The sequence below is a fragment of the Bacillus rossius genome, chromosome 1 (genome assembly GCF_032445375.1).
Source record: "Bacillus rossius redtenbacheri isolate Brsri chromosome 1, Brsri_v3, whole genome shotgun sequence".
In the NCBI taxonomy this organism is placed as follows: Eukaryota; Metazoa; Arthropoda; class Insecta; order Phasmatodea; family Bacillidae; genus Bacillus; species Bacillus rossius.
Window position 1 is genome coordinate 63,902,324 of NC_086330.1, and position 24,428 is coordinate 63,926,751.

At 40.2% G+C, this 24,428-nt stretch overlaps 1 protein-coding gene across 1 annotated transcript in view; it reads left to right on the forward strand.

Annotated features, from left to right (window-relative positions):
- Positions 1 to 24,428, forward strand: part of LOC134528764 (protein eyes shut) — a 113,536-nt gene that overhangs the window by 73,435 nt on the left and 15,673 nt on the right. Inside the window, exons 15-19 of the mRNA XM_063362469.1 lie at positions 593 to 821; positions 3,922 to 4,085; positions 10,576 to 10,785; positions 14,158 to 14,346; positions 19,214 to 19,455. Of these exons, the coding sequence (XP_063218539.1) occupies positions 593 to 821; positions 3,922 to 4,085; positions 10,576 to 10,785; positions 14,158 to 14,346; positions 19,214 to 19,455 (1,034 nt within the window). The remainder of the gene's footprint in view (positions 1 to 592; positions 822 to 3,921; positions 4,086 to 10,575; positions 10,786 to 14,157; positions 14,347 to 19,213; positions 19,456 to 24,428) is intronic.

The window sequence follows — 24,428 nt, forward strand, 5'->3', positions numbered from 1 at the left end:
GATCCCTAATGTCATTGATAATATAATATAGCCTATAGCCTTCCTCGATAAATGTACTATCCAACACTGAAAGAATTTTTCAAATCGGACCAGTGGTTCCTGAGATTAGCGCGTTCAAACAAACAAACAAACAAACAATCTCTTCAGCTTTATAATATTAGTATAGATAATAATGTTGAATCAGCTCAACAAGGTTCAGGTAAAGGTTTGTTTGTAGGACGTATGTATTTACAGACTGATTTCGGTCGTTTAAGCAAAACAACATATACAAACACATACTTAGTGTTATAACATGTAATTTAAAATGTTTGAGGTTAATATTGCATTAATGTCATAGACGTATAAATTATAACAACGTGGGCAGAAACTTCATGGTAATTAACTTTTTTAGTGAATTTGAACAAGATGGGCAATGCATGTGTTGCTTCTGGGAAATTATTTTGTGAAACCAACATTTAAAGGATAGAATGTTTCAACACCATATTTATTATTTTTAATTTCTTTACGTTATTTTATTTTTGGCCCTTGACACCTAGATCTGGACTCGAGGGGTAGTGTATGTTGTAACGCACGTGACCGCACGCTGGCGCAGGCGGGCACGAGTCGCGCAACTTCTCGCTGCTGCCGCACGACCTGCCGCTGCACGCGGGCTTCGCCGGCTGCCTGTTCGACGTGGAGCTGCGCGCGGGGCGAGCGACGGTGGCGCTGCAGCGGACGCGCGCGGCGACCGGCCGAGGCGTGGGCCAGTGCGGCACCTCCGAGTGCCACGAGCACGCCTGCCAGCACGGCGGCGCCTGCCTGCACCACGGCTCCACCTTCACGTGAGCGAGGGGGGGTCACGTGATCTCGTAACCATAATACACGCCGATAAACGTGACGCGATTTTTTTTCCCAACCACATTTCTGGACGCGAACCACACGTAGTTTCTCCACCCTCCGCTAGAATTCGCTGCCGGAAAAACTCCTGATTAGCAGACCGAAATTTTCAACAAAATAAAAAAAAACAGCTCCGATAAAAGCGAAAAAAGACTTGAAAGAATGCTAAACTCCTGCTTTGTACATGGTTTTCGACAAGGATTTTTTTATATCTTGCTAAAACTCACTGAAAAGAATTTCCCTTTGCATTTTTGGAACTTAGGTTTCTCGCCATCCACCAACAGATGGCATCACCGTGGTAACACATTTCCGTTCCGTTCCGAAATTAATCCTACCAAATGCCATGAATCAAGAGATAATAATATGTTACACATCAAAAAGCAATAAACGTAACAAACGTGATTTGTTCGTGTCCATGTACTTGACACATGCCACGGTAACCTCGGAGAAAACGAAAACTCGGTTAACACTTATAGAATGAGGAAACCGTCTTCGGTTTTAGCTGACCTAGTGGTATTATCCCCCCCCCCTTTTCCCCCTTCTTTTCTTCACGTCACTCCATGATTTGTCCAACTAGTAAATGGCAATTTCGAAGCTAATTTTCTTTAGGCTATCGACAACAGTTAGATCATATTCTAGGTCCTCAACCAAAAGTTCCAACAGACTGTGTTGGTAATGGCGTAATAGGTCGACTCGGATTATACGGAGCCTCGTTTAATTGAAGCTCGCTTAATCTAAACTCTACTATTTAAAAATTTAAGTTAAATTTTATAAAATCCCGTGTTTTACCACTGTTTAGATGTACGTTTAATTCCACGGCCTCTGTGAATCCATACCGCGTAAACTCACTAGAAACTGAGTAATAAATAACACCATTAAATACATGATTATTGATAGTGGGTGGAAAAAAGAGCGCGTGTAACTCAGTACACGTGACAGAATTGAAACTTCTTTGGCAATTCAAACCTCGACTCGGAAGTAATTGTAAGGGGTAAAACGGCAGAGAGTGAGAGAGAGCGAGAGAGAGAGAGAGAGAGAAAGAGTGAAAGAGTGAAAGAGAGAATGAGACAATTTTCTAAAAATAACACAGCGCGGTGTTTCTTGGCTTTCATTTCTTTTTCAAGTATTTAAGAATACTATGCTTATTTGTATTTGTTAGAAATTTTACTAAAATAAAAATAATCTAATAAACACGAATAAACACAATTATCACTCACTTCAAAATTACTGCTCAGGAAATTAATTATTGATCAATCAATAATGATTAATTAACAGTAAATATTAATTTTTAATTTCAAACATTTTGTTATGAGTGATTATGTGTCACCAGTAGTTTAAATTTATGAAATAAAATATTATATTTTTATCTGAATTTTTCTCTCTTGAAATAAATAAGAAACAATCACGTTGGCATTGTAGGTACCAAACCGTACCTTTTAACCATGTTCAAATGTGTTTCAACCTAAATGTTGTTGCAAGCGATTGTATTTTTCCCTGTAGTTTTACCTCAGCTCACTAGTAGCGCTGTGTATTATGTGCCATGTACGACCGGCTGTACATAAATTTCACTTAAAATATTCAATAATTCACTTACACTGTAAAAGTAAACGATAATGTGCACAATAGATGTTCAAAATTGTTTAAAACGATGGGGATGAAAAAAATCTGTTTTGCCACCTGTGAATAAATTTCGTTTATAAACATTTAATAATTATTTCAAACTATTAAATAAAATAATAAAGTACAAAATTAATGTTCACTATTGGAACAAACATGCCGATGAAATTCTGCAAAGAATTTTTACATTTGTCTTACTATCAACTCTGTTCGTGATTCTCCGAACCAATTTTGTTTGAACCCGGCGTCATCGAGGTATTCAATACGTACGGTACTCACTTCCGTTAACCTGTGATTATGATATTATTCTGCCTGATGTAAAAAGAGGAAAACATTAATAATGTTCGCAGGCCTTCACGGCCATTGTCTGGAGTAGCTTGGCTTCTTGGTTGTAGCCGCGTCCTAGGCGAATAAAACACCAATTCGCCAAGGACGCGGCTACAACCCAGAAGCCAAGCTACTTCAGAGGGAAACATTGTTGTAGCCATATGTCCGTAAAATAATGTCCCAGTAATAAAATTTAATAGTATCAACTGTAAGCGTTGTAGAGTTTTGGTTCGAAGTAACCAATTAAAGAGTAACTCAAACAGGTATAGATTTAGCAAATGTGCGAGTGCCTTTTTTTTTTGTTTTGTTTTCTCGCTTGCAGTTGGAAAGAATTGCTCTTCCCCCCCAATTAGTAGAGGGTGAACCTGCAAACTTTATCTTGCAACAGGATGGAGCCCATCTCCTCATTGGAATCTCTTTGTACGAGTATGGTAGAACGTCGAAGTCCCTGGCCGTTGGAATGGTCGTACTGGTCGCTTAACTCCACGTTCACCTGACAAAACGCCGTGCGAATTATTTTTTCTCTCTTCTTCTTCTTTTGGGGCTTTCCTGAAAGATCGCGTCCACGTTCCGCCGCTACCTAATGAGTGGCCAGAATTGAGACAGAATTGAAGAGGACTTCTGTGGGCAGGGCCGGCGCGTCCATACAGGCGAACCAGGCAACCGCCTAGGGCGCCAAGTAGCTGGGGGCGGCGCAGCACGACACATAACACCTGATATAATATGTTTAACGACTATTGAAACTAGATGAAAATGGAATTTTTGTAACAGTTTGGAATGTTTATATTGATATAAGTAATTATTTAAAGTCCACGGTGACCTGTTTATGATTTGTAATAAGTAAAAAAATTAAAAAAAAACACAAGCATGCTTACATTTGATTGTTGACAAAATCTTAGGCTCACGTGATGTATTTTGAGGCAAGGAAAATATTTTTTGGGGTGTCCGGCGGGGGGCGGGGGGGAGGGCGGCATTAAGGTTTTTCGCCTGGGCGCCAATTTACCTTGCACCGGCCCTGTCTGTGGGTGGTTAGGTTGGACGTGTGCCGCAGAGCTGGAGCATGTGTAAACTGAGCAGTGACGGCGGGATGGCGTGTCGCAGGTGCCTGTGTCCCGAGGGCTGGCACGGCCCCGTGTGCGCCCAGCGCGCCAACCCCTGCGACCCGGGCCGGCACGCGTGCCGCGAGGGCTCCACGTGCGTGCCGCTGGCCGCGGGCCACGAGTGCGACTGCCCGCTGGGCAAGTCGGGGCGCCACTGCGAGCAAGGTGCGTATCACTTGTGCTCCCACCAGTAAGTATTCTTCATCGTGGAGTTTCACACCACGAAGATTGCTTGTCACGCTTAAATCTCGCGGAACAGTAGAATTTACTGCTTCTAACGTTCACAATTTGATACTGTATTATGAAACGTCTCCGATAAAAACAAAAAACAAAAAAAAAATTAAAAATAATACTAAACACCTGATTTTCGACAAGGAATTTTACTAAAATACTGCTCATCTTGTTAAAAATTTCACTAAAAGTTAATATGTACTATAAAAGTTTCTTTTTGCCTTTGTGAACTTTGGTTCGTGCCATCCGCCACAGATGGCGACAACGTAGTTGTTACACAGTTCCGTTCCTTGACTTTCGTCGCATTCACGAGATCACTCCCACCAAATGCCGTGTACCGAGAGCGTCTCGGTTGCTGCCTCTCTCCCTTGATGGGAGGGCGTGGTGTGCCCGGCTCGTCGTGGGCCGAGCCTGGAGCGTCACGCTCGCCAGCTGCGCAGTTGCCCCGCGGTCATGTCGCGTGCACGTGCCCCGTCGTGCCTGGCCGGGCGCGTGTCGACACTGCGGCGGCGGGCGGCCTCAACCCAGTAGCGCCAAGGACCAGCTCTGGCGGGTCGCCCTCGCCCCGCGGCCACTGCCGCGCCGGACCGCTCGAGCGACGGCCGAACTTTCCCGAGCTCGACCGAGCGTTTCAAATAAGGCCGAACATGCAGGCAGGCAGAGAAAAAATTTTTTTCTGCACTTTCACAAAATATTCCTTTGAAAACCACTTGCCAATAAATATAATGTAATACTACACGAAAGATATCAAACCACTTGCCAATAAAATGTTTGTAACACTACAAGAAAGATATCGTAACTTTGCACAAAACACACAATAGTTATTTTTGCAAACATGAAATTTTTTTTTGAGATAATATCGAGTATTTCATAAGAAATTAAGTGCATAATTTTATATTTGAATTGATATTTCATTCTCAAATATGTTTTTTTTTTAGACCATGGTAAAGTTAATTGAATATTCAAAAATTTGATTTTATGTTGTTTTACTGTGCTTATTAATATGCGCAGTTAATACTGGAAAGTGATTCAGGAAACGGTTTACAAATAACGTTTAACTGTTGTAGGTACTGGGACAAAACAAAAATAAATCCCAGGGTAAGAATCCGAACCCAGTACTACTGCAGTTATTATTTTGTAGTGATACAGTTGTTTTCATGTAAATGTACATATTTCAAATATCTGCAAGTTTACATGAATTTCTCTTTTACATTAACAAAAAATTACAGTATGTGTTAAATAGAGATAAAGCAAGAAAACTTTTGTTTTGATATTCTCTGCACCCGGAAAAAAAATTGTCATCCTGTTCGAGAAGTCATAGGAACAAGTTATAAAATTCTCCGTATGTTTTTTTCTTTTCATTTCACCATAACTTCATTAGTGTGACGTTTCCTCCTTTTTTATAATAACTTTTTAAACGTTTAATTCGTTTTCAAACACACAAAAAAATTTGGAACGTCCATTGCTTAGTATAAACTGGTTGGGTTTAATTGATTAACACTATCGGAGGCACTGTGACCACTCTGTCAGCCGGCATCGGCCGACAAACTGCGATGGCCAAAAGTTACCATATTAATTTATTGAGTGTACACTAAATAAAAATAGATGTTCCATGAATTTTTATGTTTGAAAATAAGTCCTGCGTTAAAACATTTGTTATCAAAAGAGAGGAAATGCTTACACCAATATCGTTTTCGTAAATAAAGAAAAGGTCAGAGAATTTCAAACGTTGTTTCGCCAACTCGCAATCCCTACTTTGGTGAGAATTTTTGTCTTGCGATACTGAATCCACGCTGGCGGAAAATGAAATCCCATCATTAAGATGATATTAGTTTAGCGGAATGCAATTTATGCTCAGCATTAATTTGTATAGGCAACACATTTATTTGATTGAAGTTTCCATATCACAGTTTCAAGTACCTATGCGAGAGAAGACACGTGGCATGGTGGAACATTAATAACTGCTGTAGTCGCCACGATTTTGGATGCAGGCATGCTAACGTGCATTAAAAATCGTGGCGACTACAGCAGTTATTAATGTTCCACCATGCCACGTGTCTTCTCTCGCATACTTGCATGCACTGTGTCGTACATGTGCCGTATGCCATTTCTGTGGGATGGAGTTCCAACCCTGTTGCACTCACTCATTAAAATCAGCAACGGTTAATGCTGGTATTCGTTGACACTGGATTTGTCTTCCCATAATGTCCCATGCGTGCTCAATGGACGAAAGGTTTGGTGATCCCTCAGGCCAAGGCAACTGTTTGACACTCTGTAGAGCACGTAGGGTGACGGCAGCGTTCTCCTTTTGGAAAACACCCCTTGAATACTGAAAATGAATTGAAGCACAGCCGGTTCAATCATCAGTCTGGCGCACGAAGCCACATTCAAAGTTCTTTGGATGATGACGAGAGTGCTCCTGCTGTCAAAGGAAATAGCTTCCCCGACCCTAACTCCTGGTGTGTCGACGCCGCAGACAGCTTGGTTCCAAGCGCTCTTCTGACCTCCTTCTTACCAACCTACGGCCATCGCTGACTCCACGACAGAAACGGCTCTCATCTGAGAACACAGCAGATCTCCACTCCGCCCTACAATGAGCTCTAGCTTCGCGCCACTCAAGTCGCCGATGGCAGTGATTCGGAGTTGGTTGCATGAACGCTACAGGACGTCTGGCTCGGAGCTGTTCCTCGAGTAATAGGCTTGTTACATTGGTTAAGGAACCTTGGTCCCTGCGGGGAAGGATTGCTGACCTGTGACGGGTCGGAGCCGTAGCCGGCGCTTGTAACCGAGAGAGGCTCTCGCCAGGTATCCGAAATGGGCGTGTGATGCGAATATATAGCCTCTCCCGCTTATTGCAACCCATAGCCTTCTCGTGGCGTCAGCGTTGTTGACAGATATGGGCTATGCTCACTCTGACTTCCTCGCTGTGTCGGAACGAGTATTCTGGTAGGCTAGTAGGATGTGGACGGGTGGCTACGCCCTTGGACGATTCGAAAACAAATCGGGGGGGGGGGGGTTGAACCCCCAAACCCTAGGTGGTGTCTCAAGGCATCGGGCTCACTGTGTAGAACCCATGATGCCTATGGAATAGCGAAGTGCGGCCGCTGCATATGCAAGACGATCCACCACAGCCGTGCGGCGAATACGGAGGTCTTACCTCTTAGTAGTGACCCGTGTGCGGCCGGATCCCGGGCTTCTTGAGGCAGTGCCTTCCCGTGACCATTGTTGCCAACACCGATGGACTGTGGATGCATCCCTGCCGAGTCTTTCTGCAATATCGCGGAAATAACATGCACCTTCTCGTAGCTCGATTACCCGGACTCGATCAAACTCAGTAAGCTTCTTCGTCTCCTTAAAGATACGTTCGACTCAGTCCTACCTCACAACGTCAGCACTGGGCGACGAATAATGCTCACGAAGTGCACAGGACGTATTTAAAGCAAACTTGTTTTGCAAAGCCATATTGGCGTTATTATACTTTTTTTTTGTAAATCGAACAGAATTTTTTTAATATCAGAGATATTTGTAAATTTTTACATTTACATGAAAACAACTCTATCACTAAAATATACTGTTCGCAGTAATACTGGGCTCGGATTCTTACCCGGGAATTTATGTTTTGTGTTGTTCCAGCACCTCCAATAATTAAAGTTATTTGTAAACCGTTCCCTGAATAGCTTTCAAGTATTAACTACGCACATTAATAAGTACTGTAAAACAAAATAAAGTCAAATTGTTAAATATTCGATTATCTTTTCAATTTTTTTAAAAATATTATGCTTGAATGAAACATTAAATAAAATTATATAACTATGCACCAATTTTTGCAATAAATACTCAGTATTATCTCGAAAAACTTATTTCATTTATGCAGTAATAACCATAGCCATGTGTTTTACAAAGCTACGATATCTCCCTTGTGGTATTTCAAACTATTTCTGGGCAACTGGTTTCCAAAGGAATCTTTGTAAAAGTAAAGCAAGGTTTTTTTTTCTGTGCATAGAAAAATGCTATCATTTGCTATCTGCGCCCTTGAGTTTGTTCAAGTGAAATGTCTCAAGTATCGAAAGAAAAGAAGATAGTGATGTTAGAAAAACTTCAGTGTTGGGAACAACACGGTTGTCCTTGGGGTATGCACGGTGTTAAAAAATTTCACCTTCATTTTACGAAGAACACTGGTTACAAATTATCCAGGGATCTTCGTAAATTTAGGGCTATCTTTGTAAACTTAGGAACACTGAGTTCTCGGAATATAAATAAACTTTCCTAAAAGGTGTTAAGAATGCTCTTACTTTGTCCACATGTTAGTTTATCTTTGTTTAGAACGAAACATGCAACTCGAAAATTAAAATACGGCGTAGTTTCTAAGAAAATTCAGTTATTTTAAATTACGAAGAATTCTTCGTTTGTTTGAGGTTAATTCTTCGTGTAAAAGTTCGTAAATTTACTGTAATTTCTAACAGTGCAGAAATGAAGCTTCTAGTACTTTATTGGATACGAAAACGAATGTTTTGATGACAGGATATATATTGAGACACTTTAAAAGCACTACTTACCACAGTTAATTTCTCAACTAGTTCGGTCAAAGTGTAGGCCAATGACCCGATAAGGACAGTCCGGACATTCACTTGTTTTAAGGTAGTAATTTCGAAGCGTGTGTATGGGCCTTAATGAACCCCCGCTTCTCACAGTGTGTTTCGTCACCGGAATGCTGTTTCCTCACACTTTTCAAGGTACACGTCATCAAAGCAGGTGTATATTTGTCTGCATGTGTAGCTACACAAGGATGAAAGGAATAATCCTCTCTGAACAGTGGAACGTCACTTTATATTTGAATGAGATGATATTGATATAATTTTGTTTGCCAGTATATCAGCTATAATTGAGTTAAATAAAGCTGCTGTATGGCAAAAAAAAATGTTAGCTATAAAGCCTTAAACTAACAGTAAAAGTTATTTTCTTTTTAAAACTGAGAACATTTCACATCACCTACGGTTGACGTTAATCACTTCTACCGTTAGCGTGCTTTGGAAGAATTAATTAATTTAGCAATACAGCCACGAACCAAATTTTCTTACAGTGATAAACAATTTCCTGTGTTTTTTCCTTTAAAGTTAATCTCTACTTAAATTAATTTTGTTCGAATACTGTTTTTATTTTCAGTTAAACTTACAAAAAAAATTGATTTTGAATACAGCTAGGTGTACAAAATTTTTACAAACATAGTAACCAAATTTCACTCTCCCGAGTGAAGGCCAGTCATTCAGGTATTACTTATTTAAATACTACATAAAATTATTAATAATTAAAAATTAAGTACAAAATAATTTATAAATAAAAATGATTTTTTTTAAATAACAAATTAGTTATAATTTCAAACTATGAAACGTTCTCGCGTGAATAATGACATCAGTCACATTCATCTCCCGGATAGAAATAAGGTCGATCTCAGTGAACCGTTTGGCTCTCGTAAGTCACATCACAGGGATCATAACAGCCGATTGGTCGACTCACCCACTATCTATACCAAGTCGATCTAGTTTCGACTGCAGATGGATTCAGATCCGGAATTTTCGCAGGTGATAAACGTTGCCGTGTGTTGGTGAACCTACTTGCGAAAATAATCCGGGTTCGACCACACCGGAGAACTAAACCAAGTGCCCTTGGTGGGAGTCTAGATGTCTATGGTACCATAAATGTGAACGTAATGTATGAGTTGCTTGTCGAATGTTGATTAGAAAAGTGCTTTGCTGAAAAGTGCATAAAAGAGCAGAGATGTGTAAAAATGTGCAGAGTTGTGTTGAAATCTGCAGAGATGATCAGGAAAGTGCAGGGATGTGCAGGAAGAAGCAGAGATGAGAAAGAACAGAGTAGAGATATGCAGAAAATGCAGGTAGATATATAAGAGTACAAACATTAGTAGAAAAGTGAAAATATGTGCACGTTACAAGGACGTAGTCAGGTATGGACAGGGATGAGCCATCCTCCCCCCCCCCCCCCTTTTATTTTACTAAAGCAACTAATTACTAATGTACGGCTCAATTTATGACCACGGAGTATTCACCTAAAGAGAGAGGTATTTTCTTTGATCACGTATTAAGAATAAATTATAAGGAGTGGTTTTTGAGGAACTACCTTTCATTAGTATCACGTTTGATATAAGTATTTCTGGTTTTAAAACGGAATTTTGGGTCCTGAGATAGTCAAAATAAATTTTCAAAAATCACACACACATACATATAAGTATATATATGTGTGTGTATATATACATATATATATATATCCTCCACGATCAGGACCAAAGGTCCTGGCCACGCCCACGAGCACGTGCAGAGAGGTGCAGAAAAGCGTGTAATAGTGTGTATAAGTGCAGGGAAGTGCAGACAAGTGCAGACAAGTGCAGGAGGCGTGTCGCGTGCGGCAGACGAGCAGCTGTCGGACGTGCTGTTCTCGGGGCGGCGCTCGTTCGCGGCGCTGGAGCCGGCGGACCTGAGCGACTCGCGGGCCTGCCTGGAGCTGGAGATGAGGCCCCTGTCTTCGCGCGGGCTGCTGCTGTTCGCCGGCCGCCGCGACGGCCGCTCCTTCGTGTCGCTGTCGCTGCAGGGCGGCGTGCTGGAGCTGCGCGTGCACCCAGGTGACCGCCGATGTTCCCTGCTCTTTACAATCGCTTCCGTGGTCAGGGCCGGCTCGTCCATACAGGCGAACTAGGCAACCGCCTAGGGCGCCAAGTAGCTGGGGCCGGCGCAGCACGACACATAACAGCACATATAATATGTTTAACGATTATTGAAACTATATGAAAATGGATTTTTGTAACAGTTTGGAATGTTTATATTGATATAAGTAATTATTTAAAGTCCACGGTGACATGTTTATGGTTTGTAATAAGAAGAAAAAAAGAAAAAAAACACAAGCCTGCTTACATTTGATTGTTGACAAAATATTAGGCTCACGTGATGTATTTTGAGGCAAGGACAATTTTTTTTGGGGTGGTCCGGCGGGTGGGGGGGGGGGGGGGGCTGGAAGGGGGCATTAAGGTTTTTCGCCTAGGGCGCCAATTTACCTTGCACCGGCCCTGTCCATAGTGGCAGGCAATAAAAAAAACGAATGATAACAAAATCGGGGGATACAGCTTGGTGTTTCAGCTACATATCTATCATCTCCATACAAAATTTTAATTTCACCACTAGATAGCTAAAAAGATCAAAGAATTCGTTACGCTAAGTGAGGACTGTGACGCATCGCGCGCGGTGGAGGGGCAAGCGCCGCCATTTTGAGGTCATTTTGCTGCGTTTCGAGATTTCCATTTAGTATAACTTTTGACTCGGAGAAGCTACGACGTTCGTTTGAGATTCAATCGTCAGCTCTCGTCAAAATATATCGAGTGCATATACAAAACATTAGTGCGCATTTCTTACATTTAACATATATGGTGTTGAAATAAAAGATAGCGTATTTTATATTTTGTATAGAAAATATTATCTGTTACGAACACGTATTCAAGTGCAACACACGGCCGTGTCTATGACACAGCCACACCCCATTATTTTTTTTTTAACTAGTTCTAAGGCTTGGTCTATGAACTACGCAACGAACGCAACTACACAACAACGCAAACATTGTAAGGAAATCACAGTTGTTTATAAAGCACGCAACCCTATGACATAAAATGTTAAAACAAGTAGAGGGCTCGGACCGATTCTGGAACGCTCAAAGGATGTGCACATTAGGGTAATTAATCCTAGTCACTTAATAATTTCTAAGCGTATTTTTACAATTGGATTTAAAAACTTCGAGATTTCCCTTCTGTCTTTAAATTTAATATGAATGTTTTATACACATAAACTTTCTGAAGAAATTCTCTAAATGATGGTGAAAATCGTGTCAAAAATTCCACGGCGTATGTTAAATGAAGTAAGCGAAGAAACAGACAGACGTCGATAGCAACTTTGTTTTATACTATTTATAGATAGACAATACATGCATGTCATTTATATAAAAACAAAAAAAATAGCTTAGTTTACATTCAAAATAGGTATACCGAATAACAAAACTAACAGAAATAACAAATTCAAGAGAATTAACAAAATTAGTTTAACAGTTAATTTACTACAGAATAACACATTTAAATATCTATAAATTAATTATATAAGCTCTAAGAAAAAATATAACTGAGAGTACGAGTCGTATGTCATATAATTAAGGTTATGGTAAAAAAGTTATAATATTAATACAAGTGTTAAATTTTAGCATTTAAGACATAAAATTTATTGTATGTATAATGGCTAATATGTTCAACAGTAAGTAACTTAAGTTTCATGTTGAACAACTTTATATTTGAAGTAGGTACTCAGTGCTATAAGAAACTTTAATTATGGTGAAAATTAATCTTGTATAATAGATTAGTTAGACAACCGTGTAAGCTATGTACTTATAATATATTTAACTCAATATTTTTCACCCGATATTTATTTCAACATTTTCAGAGTTACCATGCATATTATAATTACACTTATGTGAATCGGAATATTTTTATTTCAAAATAAAATTTTTATAATGTGTTATAACATAATTTAAAAAATTATTATGTAAGCATCTAGAAAATTAAACAAACTTCCAAAACTTCTAGTACAATACAATTTGACACGCAAAACATTTGCATATTTTTGGAGGTTATAATTTCGTCCGTCTGTCCGTCAAAAGTATGAAGTTACCAAGCGGATGGACGGATGGAATTTTTCGGGCCATATGATGTGCCACAGGTCACGTGATATACGGACGGAGGCGACCTACTATATTGTAAGGCCCGTTAAACAATAACACGGAAACGGGGACGGATCACGTAAAAGTAGATGGTTCTACAGTAACTCGCCGACGGAGACGAACGAATCAGTGCGGATTAGCTCGGCAGTGCTGAGCTCTTCCGTTTATGTTGTACCGTGCGACCAAACAGAAGCCGCTTATTCGGCTGCGAGGGTAGCCACGTTGGTTTGTGTTCTAAGTACATAAAAAAAATTGTCTCATGTACAAGAAAGTCTAGTGTTTTTTTATTAATTCGTCGTTTACTTTTATTATTTAAGTATATGTCCGACATGCGTTGCAATGCTCAATCTTTTTTTTTTAAATTGTTTAAAGTAGGTACAGATATACCACGCACCTCTCTATGTCTCTCTCTAATTATCTATCTCTTTATACCTCTATCTACACACCTCTCTATATCTATATATGTATATATCTCTATATCTATATATCTATAACTCTATATATCTCTCCTATATATCTATATATCTCTATATATATCACTCTATAGCAATGTAAATATTAAAAATCTATATTATTAGTTTTTTTTAACCATCTATATTTTTATCTATCTTTTTACCTGTCACACGTATGACATACCTGTAGGTACATAAAAACACGCACATATTTTATTGCAACGTAGTGTCAATCGGTGAAGAACGTTCGGAGATTAGCCATTTTTTTGCAAACGAACATGTACAGTTTTGTTCATACGGATGTGTTCGTGCCCGCGCTACGATCTCGGCTTTGAATATATATACTGTATAGAAGTCGCCAGCCTAGGTTAAAATTTCTAATACGGTTTGAGGTAGTTGGTTAATTCACCGCCGCAATCGCCACCATCTCTAGGGCATCGACTTGTGGTGGTCCCTAGCGGACAAGTGTCGAACTCTTCAAACACCCCTTCCCCCTCCTGTTGAACGACCTTAAGCTGCAGTGAATGATGGGTTGGGGGGGGGGGTGCGGGGAATGACAGCGGGCGACAGTGCTGCGCTCTAACGTGTAAATAACAACCTAAGACGATACAGGGCGTTACGGCAGCGCCCTGCAGCGGTGAAGTTCCCAAGCTGCTCATCATGCGCTCCTGAAAAACGTGGAGTAAATCCTATCCACTCGCGACTTCTATACAGTATATATATTCAAAGATCTCGGTGACTTGTAAGTGTGAAATGAGCGGACCGAGGGAGGGTGGTGGGGTTGTGCGCAGGCACGTCGCGCAGGCGGGCGGCGCCGCTGGTGGTGCGAGGCGCGCGCCTGCTGGCCGCGGGCGAGTGGCACCGCGTGCAGGCGGGCCGCTACGGCCGCCGCTTCTACCTGCGCGTGGACGGCGCAGTCAGCTCTGCCGCGCTGCTGCCGGGCGAGGAGCTGCCCGCCGCCGACCTGCCGCTCTACCTGGGTGCGTGCTCTCTGCCTCCCGCTGCCTCCCGCTGCCTCCCGCTGGCGGGTCGTTGCCACAACGCCGAAATACCACAACGCCGAATGTCAAAATTGACCACAACGCAGATTGTACCACAACGCCGAATTACCACAACGCCGAATGTCAATATTGACCACAACGCAGACTGTACCACAACGCCGAATTACCACAACGCCGAATGTCAAAACTGACCACAACGCCGACTGTACCACAACGCCGAATTACCACAACGCCTAAATACCATAACGCCTAATGTCAAAATTGACCACAACGCCGACAGCTAGAAAACTTCTGTGTAACACAACGCCGAAATAACAACTGAATTAATTTGTGTGTGTTTCTTAAATGTACCTTAACGGCGAAATACCACCATCAAACCTAACCTAACCTAGCCTATCCTATCCCAGCCTAACCTAGCCTAACCTAGCCTAACCTAACCTAGTCTAACCTAACCTAGTCTAACCTAGCCTAGTCTAACCTAACCTAACTTTGTGGCAGTCCTGCAATGACATTTTTCGGCGTTAGTGTATTTCGGCGTTGTGGTACACAGCAGTTTTTCTAGCTGTCGGCGTTGTGGTCAATTTTGGCATTTCGGCGTTGTGGTATTTCGGCGTTGTGGTGCGTGCCCCTCCCGGGTACTAGCCTGAAAGGCTAGGAGAGGTTTGGATAGGACCTCCACCGGACCACGGGTTCACTGGGTGATTGAGGGGTCCCCAGTGTGATGTGGGAGATCGGGGTAGGCGCCAGCAGTGCTGATATTCTCTAAGAGCTTACGACGCAGCCAGTTGTCTGGCTAGATGAGTGGGCAGGGGGTGAAGGTGGTGTCTATGCTGAGATGGGTAGCCTCACCCCTGGTCATAGCTGAAGCTCTAACACCTGTCCCTATTCGCGTATACGGCGTAATCCGTATCCACGCCCGTGGGGGCCCCAGGCCGGTAGGGCTTATGCTAAGAGGGCAGTTTTACACCCCAGCTGTTCCATCACCGACAAGTCATCCTTCAAACAAAAAATGCTGACAACACACTAGTCAGACACACTAGTCAATCCAGAGGACAAGTCACAAAAAAAGAGCTTATTATAATACAGATATTTATATATCATTATAAATTACTGAAATATGAATTTTAAATAATTTATAATTAATAAAAACAACATTTTTAATAAAAATAATTTATATTATATGAAATACTTATTATATGAGATAAAATTGATATAATAATGGTCTATCCTCCATCTACTAATAAGTATTTATTATAACATTTAATATTAAATATTTTACGCTCCGCTAGAACGGTAGAAGATGCACAGAATGGAATGATTTCAGAAGTAATTTTTTTCGCCTATTATTTTTTTAAATAGTTTTCTTAGAATAATTTATAGTTATTAATTTTTTAGACTTGGATATAATATTTAAGAATAACTTATTAGTATCTAGATGTGAGATCAGATAAAGTTAATATCGGGAAATCGTTGCACATGTTTAATTTGTTCGTCATAATCTGTTGTTTTTTTTTACATAAGATTTATTCATAAAGGGCTGAAATAGGTATCTACCATCTTAGTATTTAAAATTATTTCTATGGGTTCTTCAATAGTTCTCTGGTTTCATTTTCTCCCGGTGGGTTCTTCCTTCCTCTCCAGAAGTTGACCCTGACCATCAGCAAAAAATAATGTTTAGACTTTGTTACAACCAAATAAAAACTTGTCCTTATTAGGGTATTCGGAACCGTAACCGATTTTCAGAACCGGGAATTTCGGAACAAGTCTTCAAGGTAACCGAGAATTCCCGATCCTTTCGGTATTAGGTATTTTTTTTTTTTTAATTAACTGATTGAAGTAGTAATAGTTAAATTTGAACGATTAAACGAGTGTTAGTCATCAAAAGTTAAAATATAATCATTTTTGTTACAATTTGTTATTGTAAAAATTATCTATCTCTAATTTGGGGAAAAAATTTAAACAAATGATAGTTTTAACGCATGTATAATCGCAGAATTATTAATTAAAAATAATTTTTGTTCTTTTCATCACACACTTAAAAGAAAGAAAAATATTGTTATTTAAAGAATACAGACACAACAACCACCGACACTAGCACACTACGAACTGAGGAGCGGCAGACACTCCCCTCCCCTCCGCCCATAGAGATAGCCTCGCCAGAGAAGAGTAGCAAATGAAAGTAACCTTAGCGCGCAATAAAACCTGAAGTTTATGCTGTGATTTCGAGTCCCGAAAGATCGAAAAGAAAAACGTGAATCGATTTTCAATTCCCGGTACGTTTACTACAACAATAGTATACCGGGAATTCCTGGTTCTGAACCCTAGTCCTTATTTTGCCTTCAGTTATTAACATGGCAAAGACTGCGCACCAAACTCTTGCCTCCATGGTGTCGATTCTTTGAGGAACCCCAAATGTGATGATTTATACCTAAGCCTAACTGTTTGGAATTTAGGCCGTTGTCGTACTGTGTGGTTGAATCGGAGGGGTTACCCCTTTCTACTCGTTTATTTCTTCTCGATCAATTATTTTCTTAGTGCATTCTTGAGAGGCCTACATTGTGCACTCTAAGAAAAGCGGTACAGAGAATATTCACAAAAAATGTCTTAGCCGCAGCGGGAGAAACGCATAGTGTGTCTCCAGCCTTAAGCTGGATTTACAAACTACGCAAGAATGCAACTACGCTACACTGCAATACGCAACCACAGCAAGAAAATCATAGTAGTTTATGAACCACGCAAGACGCGAGACGTAATCAACCCTACAACATAATATTGTAAAATCGCCCACTCCTGGCTTCTTTTAGTAATTCATATTTATTGCTTAAACAAAAAAATCTTTTATTGAAACGGAGTTATATTCTTCTACTGTGTGGAAGTATAAAACAAAGTAAACATTATATATATAATTAAAAAATTAGAGCGAGTCTTTCAGTACTCGCCAATGATGTGCAAACATTAATCTCGGTAACGAGCAAACTCATTATGTTCTCATGTTGTTGGTGTTGCAAATAATCTTATGCTACGAAATTAGGTCACAAAATTTACGTCAAATTCTTTTAAATAATGCCAAGAGCAATAAATAAAACAAAATTCTGTTAAAAACTGCATATATTAACGCAATTCACACGTAGTTTCCGCACCTGCTACCATAATTCGTTGCCGAAGCAGCTACGTCGACTTTAGAATCATTCGAATTGCAGAGCTCCGATAAAAGCGAAAAATACTTGAAAAAATACTAAACACCGTCTTCGGACTAATTTTTGACAAAGGAATTTTATTTAAATACTGCCCAATTTGTTAAAATTCACTAAACAGTTAATACTATAAAGTCCCCCTTTGTCTTTCTGAACTTTGGTTAGCGCCATCCGCCACAGATGGCAGCACCGTGACTTCCGTTCCATTCACGATATTACTCCTAACAAATGCCGTATACCTAAAGGCTAAGATGTTTACACATGAAAAGAACATTGTGGGTTTATATTAAAATAATGCCTGCGCCTTTAAAAATTTTCGGATCTTATATGGCCGGCGGAAACGCCAGCCAAAACGCAAGAAAGTTGCAGGTTTAACAGTTTCTGCGTTGCGTAATTTTACCTAGCGTTATTATGAGATGTGGTTGCTGAATATTTAGCGTGTTGCGTAATTGCGTAGTGTAGAGACCAGCCCTCGGGATGCGAGATGCTATGCATCAAAAATTTTTAAATTAAAAAATAGATATATATTTGTAGGTATTCCACTTACAGACTGCCAGTTACATCTGTGTTGGTGATACTAGTTAGTAAATAAATTACTCTAACTACGTACTAATGGACGCTATTTCACCACGTGGAGTGTAATCATAGACCGTCTTACTCTTAAATTGCATTCCACGACTTATTATGGCGCGCGTTGTTGCCAAATCTCTAACACATTACGAATTTCAGGAGATGTGTTTCTTTGGAATTCTGATTGCGCAAGAAGCATCTTAAGAACTCATATCGTAATTTATATTATTTTTTATACTATCCTGCTAACAAATTGATTATAAATCGCCACTTTTGAAGTGAATCTTCTTTGCTGAGGGGGCTACACTTTTCAAACGTAACGAAAATTCCTATTCCACGAGGGGAATAGTTAGATACGTGGTGGGGGAACCGGTAGAGGAGGGGACGGCAGGAGAGAGGTATAAATTACGCAGCATACTTGCACACTCGCATACCTGAATACTTCACATGCATACTTGCATTATTGCACACTTGAATACTTGCAGAATTGCATACTTGTATACTTTACATTTGCACTTATAGCATTCTTGCGTAACAGCGTAATTTATCGCTCGTATACTTGCATATATATATTTTTTCTGTGACCTCAGTCAAAGTGAATTGTGATTTCCATACCTAATAATATACGTAATAATCAAGAAGCTTCACTCCTGTCTCACTCTGAATTGCAACAAGCAGTGGCGTAGCCAGGATTTGTGTATGGGAGGTGTTAAGAAGCATGGGGCGCCCCCCCCCCCCCCCACCACCCGTATTAAAGCGGTGGGCCCGGGGGTCCTCCCCCGGGAAAATTTGGATTTTAAGGTGTAAAATAGTGCTATTTTAGCAGTTTTCGGTACTTAAATTTAATTATTGTAATGGTAAATTTTTATTAATTTTAATATGAAATTTGTTTGAGTGATGAATAAGAATTTAATTAAAGATTTGGTGCTAAGGGGGGGGGGTTAACCCCTAACCCCCCCCCCCCCCCTGGCTTCGCCCCTGGCAACAAGAAAGCTTCTACACGCATGCATGTGGTAAGGATGATTGCGGGTAGCGCGGACGCGGGACTACGGGAGTAGGAGCGGGAGCCGGCGTGGTCGCAGGCGGGCTGCCGGACCTGGCGCAGCTGCCGTGGGGAGCCGTGTCGGGCCAGCCGGAGCCCTTCAGCGGCTGCCTGCGCGGGCTGGTGCTGGGGCAGCGCCGCGTGCGCCTGGGCGCGTCCAGCCTGCTGCACGCGCGCAACCTCGCCGACTGCGACGGCACGGCGTGCGGCGGCGACGTGTGCGACCACGGCGGCAGCTGCGCGCTGGGCCCGCGCCGCCGCCCCGCCTGCCTCTGCCCGCAGGTATCTCCCCGAGGATTGTTTCAAGAAACAGTAACACGCGCGGTCTCTCAGTGTTTCAACAGCGTATCACATTCATCGTCAATCAATGATTGACGATGAATGTGATACGCTGTTGAAACATTATTGATTGATCCATGATTACTAGAGACCGGGAAAATTCGCGGATTCATTTCACGATATGTTAGAATCCAAACAACTGTACCTTTATATTGTTTCTGTGATTGGCTTACAGTTTATCTGAAGGACGTTTGAGCCAATGCAAAAACCTTCAACCAAAAAAAGTATCGAATCGCAAGCGTCCCAGTCGACAGGTGTCACGAGTCAATAGCCAATGAGCAGGTGGCATTTGCCTGAGTATGTAGGGGGTTGTGGAGTCCATCCTAGAGGTCATCGAAAGCGCGAATTTTTCCGGTCTCTAATGATTACTGATATACTCTGAGCAGTTTTTTCTATCTCTCTCTCTCTCTCTCTCTCTCTCTCTCTCTCTGCCTTTCAACCCCTTACGATGTACTATCGAGGTTTGAACTGCCAAATAAGTTTAACTTCTCTCACGTGTACTGAGTTTTACGAACGGAACTGAAATTATCATGTAAAAATCACAGATATTTGTACATTTGTATTTTTAATTGAAATCAAACTGTGACGCTACAATATATATATATATATATATATATATATATATATATATATTTGTATCCTGCTGGATTCGGATTCTTGCCCGGGTATTTTTTGCTTTATGCTGTTTCAGTTCCTACATTAGTCAAAATTATTTTGTAAAGTGTTCGCTGAATTCCTTGCCAGTTTTAACTGCACACACACTACAAAATAATTTCCGATTCATAAATATTCGATTACTTTTTCCGTGGTTTAGAAAAAAATTATGCTTGTATAAAACATTATCAAAATTTAAAATTATACGCCAATTTTCGTAAGCGTGACAAGAATTATCCAGTATTGTTTCCAAAACATATTTCATTAATGTAAAAATTACCATAGCAATGTGCTGTTGAAATTTCATGTCATTTTCTTGTAGTTAGTACTACAAATTATTTATTGGCAACTTGTTTCCAATTATCTTTTGTAAAACTACAAAAAAAAACTATCTTTGTGGATGGAGTGTAGAGCGCGAAAAGTAGGAATAGACCTTTAACCACGAGGTCCTGTTACCTTAATTCTTATTGGTAACGATCGTGATATTTAAATTGATATTTCATCTCATGCGCTTGAATTTCCACAGTTCATACATCTTCATCCTTACAAGCGCTTATGCATCATGTATAGACCGATACACAGTTTATAACTGGTGCACGAGTAAAGAATTATCCTCCCCCCCCCCCCCCCCCCCCAAAAAAAATGCTGTTACTCACCTGTCCATACAGGGCCGTAGCCAGGATTTTGTGAAGGCGGGATTAGTACAACCTATTATATAATTTTGTGTTGAGTAAATATCTATGAATGAATTTTAAAAGAAAATTGACCTTCACACTAAATTTTCATGAAATAGTAGATTTTTATAACTCCAAAGATTACACACAGAAATTTAAGTAAAAATTTATCTTGATAAAATAAAACCGAACGTTTGTAATTTGGTTCATTTTTAAATGTTTTTAATACTTTGTTCGTAAGTTTGATGATTTCGTTAAAAAAAAAGTTATAAAACATGTACAATAATGTTATTAGTAACATGAAAGGCACATGTCAAGTTTTTATGGAAAACATGCTTATAGTAACACGTGTGCAAACCGATATTAAAACTAACTACTTGGAAACACAATTCCTGCAGCTTCTGTGCATGGGACATGTTGGGCTGTAATAGGGTGGAAATACATTATTTAGGTCCAGTAAGGATTACAATAATTCTTACAAATTAATCTCTCCGTGATCCCATGTAGTTAAGTTACTATAATTTTTCTTATTTCCTCTATGATTTTTTTTTCTTAATCCTGGAAGGGAGGGGTTTGAACCCCACAAACACCCCCCTCCCCCCGGATAGGTCCTTGGTCTACAGCCACGCCCTTCACTCTTCCCACTTCCCACTTTCCGTTCGGACTACTCCACCGCCGTGCTTACTTACTACAATGTATTGCCAAGTGATTATGAAAGAAATCAATGGGAACTCCTTGATCCGAAGAATGCATCCTGAAATTAAAATACATTGACTGAATGCTCGTAAATTTTGGGCTAAACCAAAAACTTGTAACCAAAAACTTGTTGTCCTCAAACTGATAGGTGTTCACTATCTTTTTCTTGCATAGTGTACCTAACTGACGGTTTCGGCAAGCTATAGAGGCTACTTGTATTATACCTGTGGTATAATTTGTCTAGCTTTTATTTTAATGAGCTATGAACTTTGCGACAGATAGCCTATTTTTCCTGCAGTATAATCTCCAACTGGTAGAAACCAGTTTATCTCGTTTCTGCTTGAAAACTTGTTTGTAAACAGCGATATTCTCTACGAAAGTCAGTGAGGTTAAATGGCGTGTGCGTTATAACTGCGTCGAAGGCGAAGAAATCCTCAAGGCAAGCAACCTAAGAAATGGCTACAAAAAAAATAAATATTACATAAATGTAAAATAATTTTCCTTTTGCGATTCCTTGACGGAAAATTTTCATTGCAGATGTTTATGGTGCATTTTATTTTTTCATTCATCCAGACTGTGTGTACTTCAAGTGGGGGAACCAACTGTTACATCCGTAGGGGATTAATTATGACTTAAGGGTAGCAGGATCATTCCAAAGAAAATGAAACAATATTTCATGTCGCAATTTATCTCACACACGTATGGTTTTGCTAGCAAAAATAATTTGTTAGTGAAGTATTAACCTATCTCGCGATTCACCTTTTTGCTGCTCTGCTACAATATTGCCTTGATATTTTATTACGTTTAACATTGATAGGTGTTGCAACTTTTCTACTTCTTTTTTTTAGTAATGAAACACTAATTTACACGGTTACAAAATACAGCATGCACTTTCTTGAATAAATAACGCATACAGGTCACAGTTATGACTAGAGCAGCAAAAATATTTGGGAAAATAGCAACTTAAGAAAAATGATAACAAGCTTAAAGGTTGCTTATATACGAAAAGTTTCCGACCTCAACATAAAGAAGGCAACACTCATCAACAAAGTTGGGGGAGGTGTTCGCTCATAATTCTCTCTGAATTTCAGCCATTTTGGACGTTCGTTTGTTTTTTAACAATCGTTTGCGTGAGTCGATGCACATGTTTTAGTGAAAAAAGAAAATTGATAATCTAGCTGCCACCTAATAATTTTTTTTGAAAGGCAATACGCCTACACTAAATTAAAGACAAGTTAGAGCCTATATACTGGGACTCTGGACCATCATTTACCACAGTGATATTTTGGCAGCTGAATTGGAACATTGCCGTACCAGCTTGGGTGACGATGAACTTTTACAACATCACAATCTGCAAAGGAGTAATCAACTTAAAAAAAAATTTCTTTGGCCGGGAAAGTTGTGGTTTTTTTTCCAGGATAATCTTATTCAATTGGACTTGTCTTATTCAATCATCTTGAAAAAGGAAGAAAAAAATGAAAGGAGCATATTACGCATCATTACTTGACAAGCTGAAGGCAGAAAATTAAGTCACATTTGCAGAAACAAAAAAAAATGTTTCGCAAAATAATGCACCAGCTCACGCCTCAGCGATTGCAATGGCGAAATCTACGAATTGCAATTTGAACTGCTTGAACCACCCTCCTTACTCACCAGATCTAAACCCAACTGACTTTTGTTTTGTTTCCTAGGCTAAGAGTTGCGCTCGGAGGGCAGAGATTTTTGTCGAACCTTCGTAAACAACTATTTTGCAGAGACTCATGCAAATGATTGTTAAAAAAATAACTGCCCGTCCAAAATGGCTGAAATTTCAGAGGGTACGTTCCAAAGTATGAGCAAACACATTCCCCATTTTATGTAAACGAGTGCTGCATTCTTCATGCTGAGGTTGGCAACTTTTCAGACAACACTCGTATATTTAAATAATCAAATTTAGTAACGTAATGACAGTAACTAGGAAGAGAATGTGAATTATTTTAATTTCTTTTGGCGAGAAAGGAGAAGCTGCAGACTTCATATATGGCAACCCTGGCGCCTATGTCGCCCCTTAATGGGTGCTGGGTGAAGTCTGTGTTACGGAACTTGTCTCAAATTCAACAGGTATCGAAAGTAGTTCCCATTTTCCATTACATTTCACAAATGTCACTTACAAAGCAACACACGATGGTTGTTTAACGACACTGACTACTACGTGAAGGGTTTTTTGTTTTTACAAAACTGTCGATGGAACAATAATTGAAGGAGTACCTACATGTATACCATTGGTACTACTTTTGAAAAATGTCAAATTTAATTTAAGTTACATTACACAAACTACAATAAGATCCTGCAATAAAGCTGCGTCACGGAGTGCATTAGCGAGCAGAAACGAGAATGCCCGGAGAAAATCCACCGGGTGACTGCAGTGCCCGCCATGTTTTCAAAGACAATAATGCTAGTTCGAGCTCTCTGGGCATCAAAACGGCTAGTCACGATGGGAGACAGTCAAGCAGTCTGTTACATCGCATTACATGTTAAAAGAGATGTCAGAGATTATATCGCAACCCCGGGTATAACTCAAATTCACTGTCGCCAAATGATACCTAAGTGTTCTGAGGCTGCCTTAAACTAGGAGAACCAGTCACTTTAAACCTCTGTGTAAGAATTGACATTAACATTTTCTTTTTAGTGATATGCATGAAGTTAATTTTCATTTGATAAGAATGATCTCTGATAATCGAACTATATTTTCCTGGCAGTGGGCACGTGTCCCTTATAGCCACTCTACATGAACAGGGGCAGGCATTTTCGCGACTGCAACAGTCTTATTTGACCGAGCCATTTATTTGGTGCGTTTTCTTTCGCACTGAATTACTGTGACTGGTGTTGTAACAATCGACATGTACCTGTAAG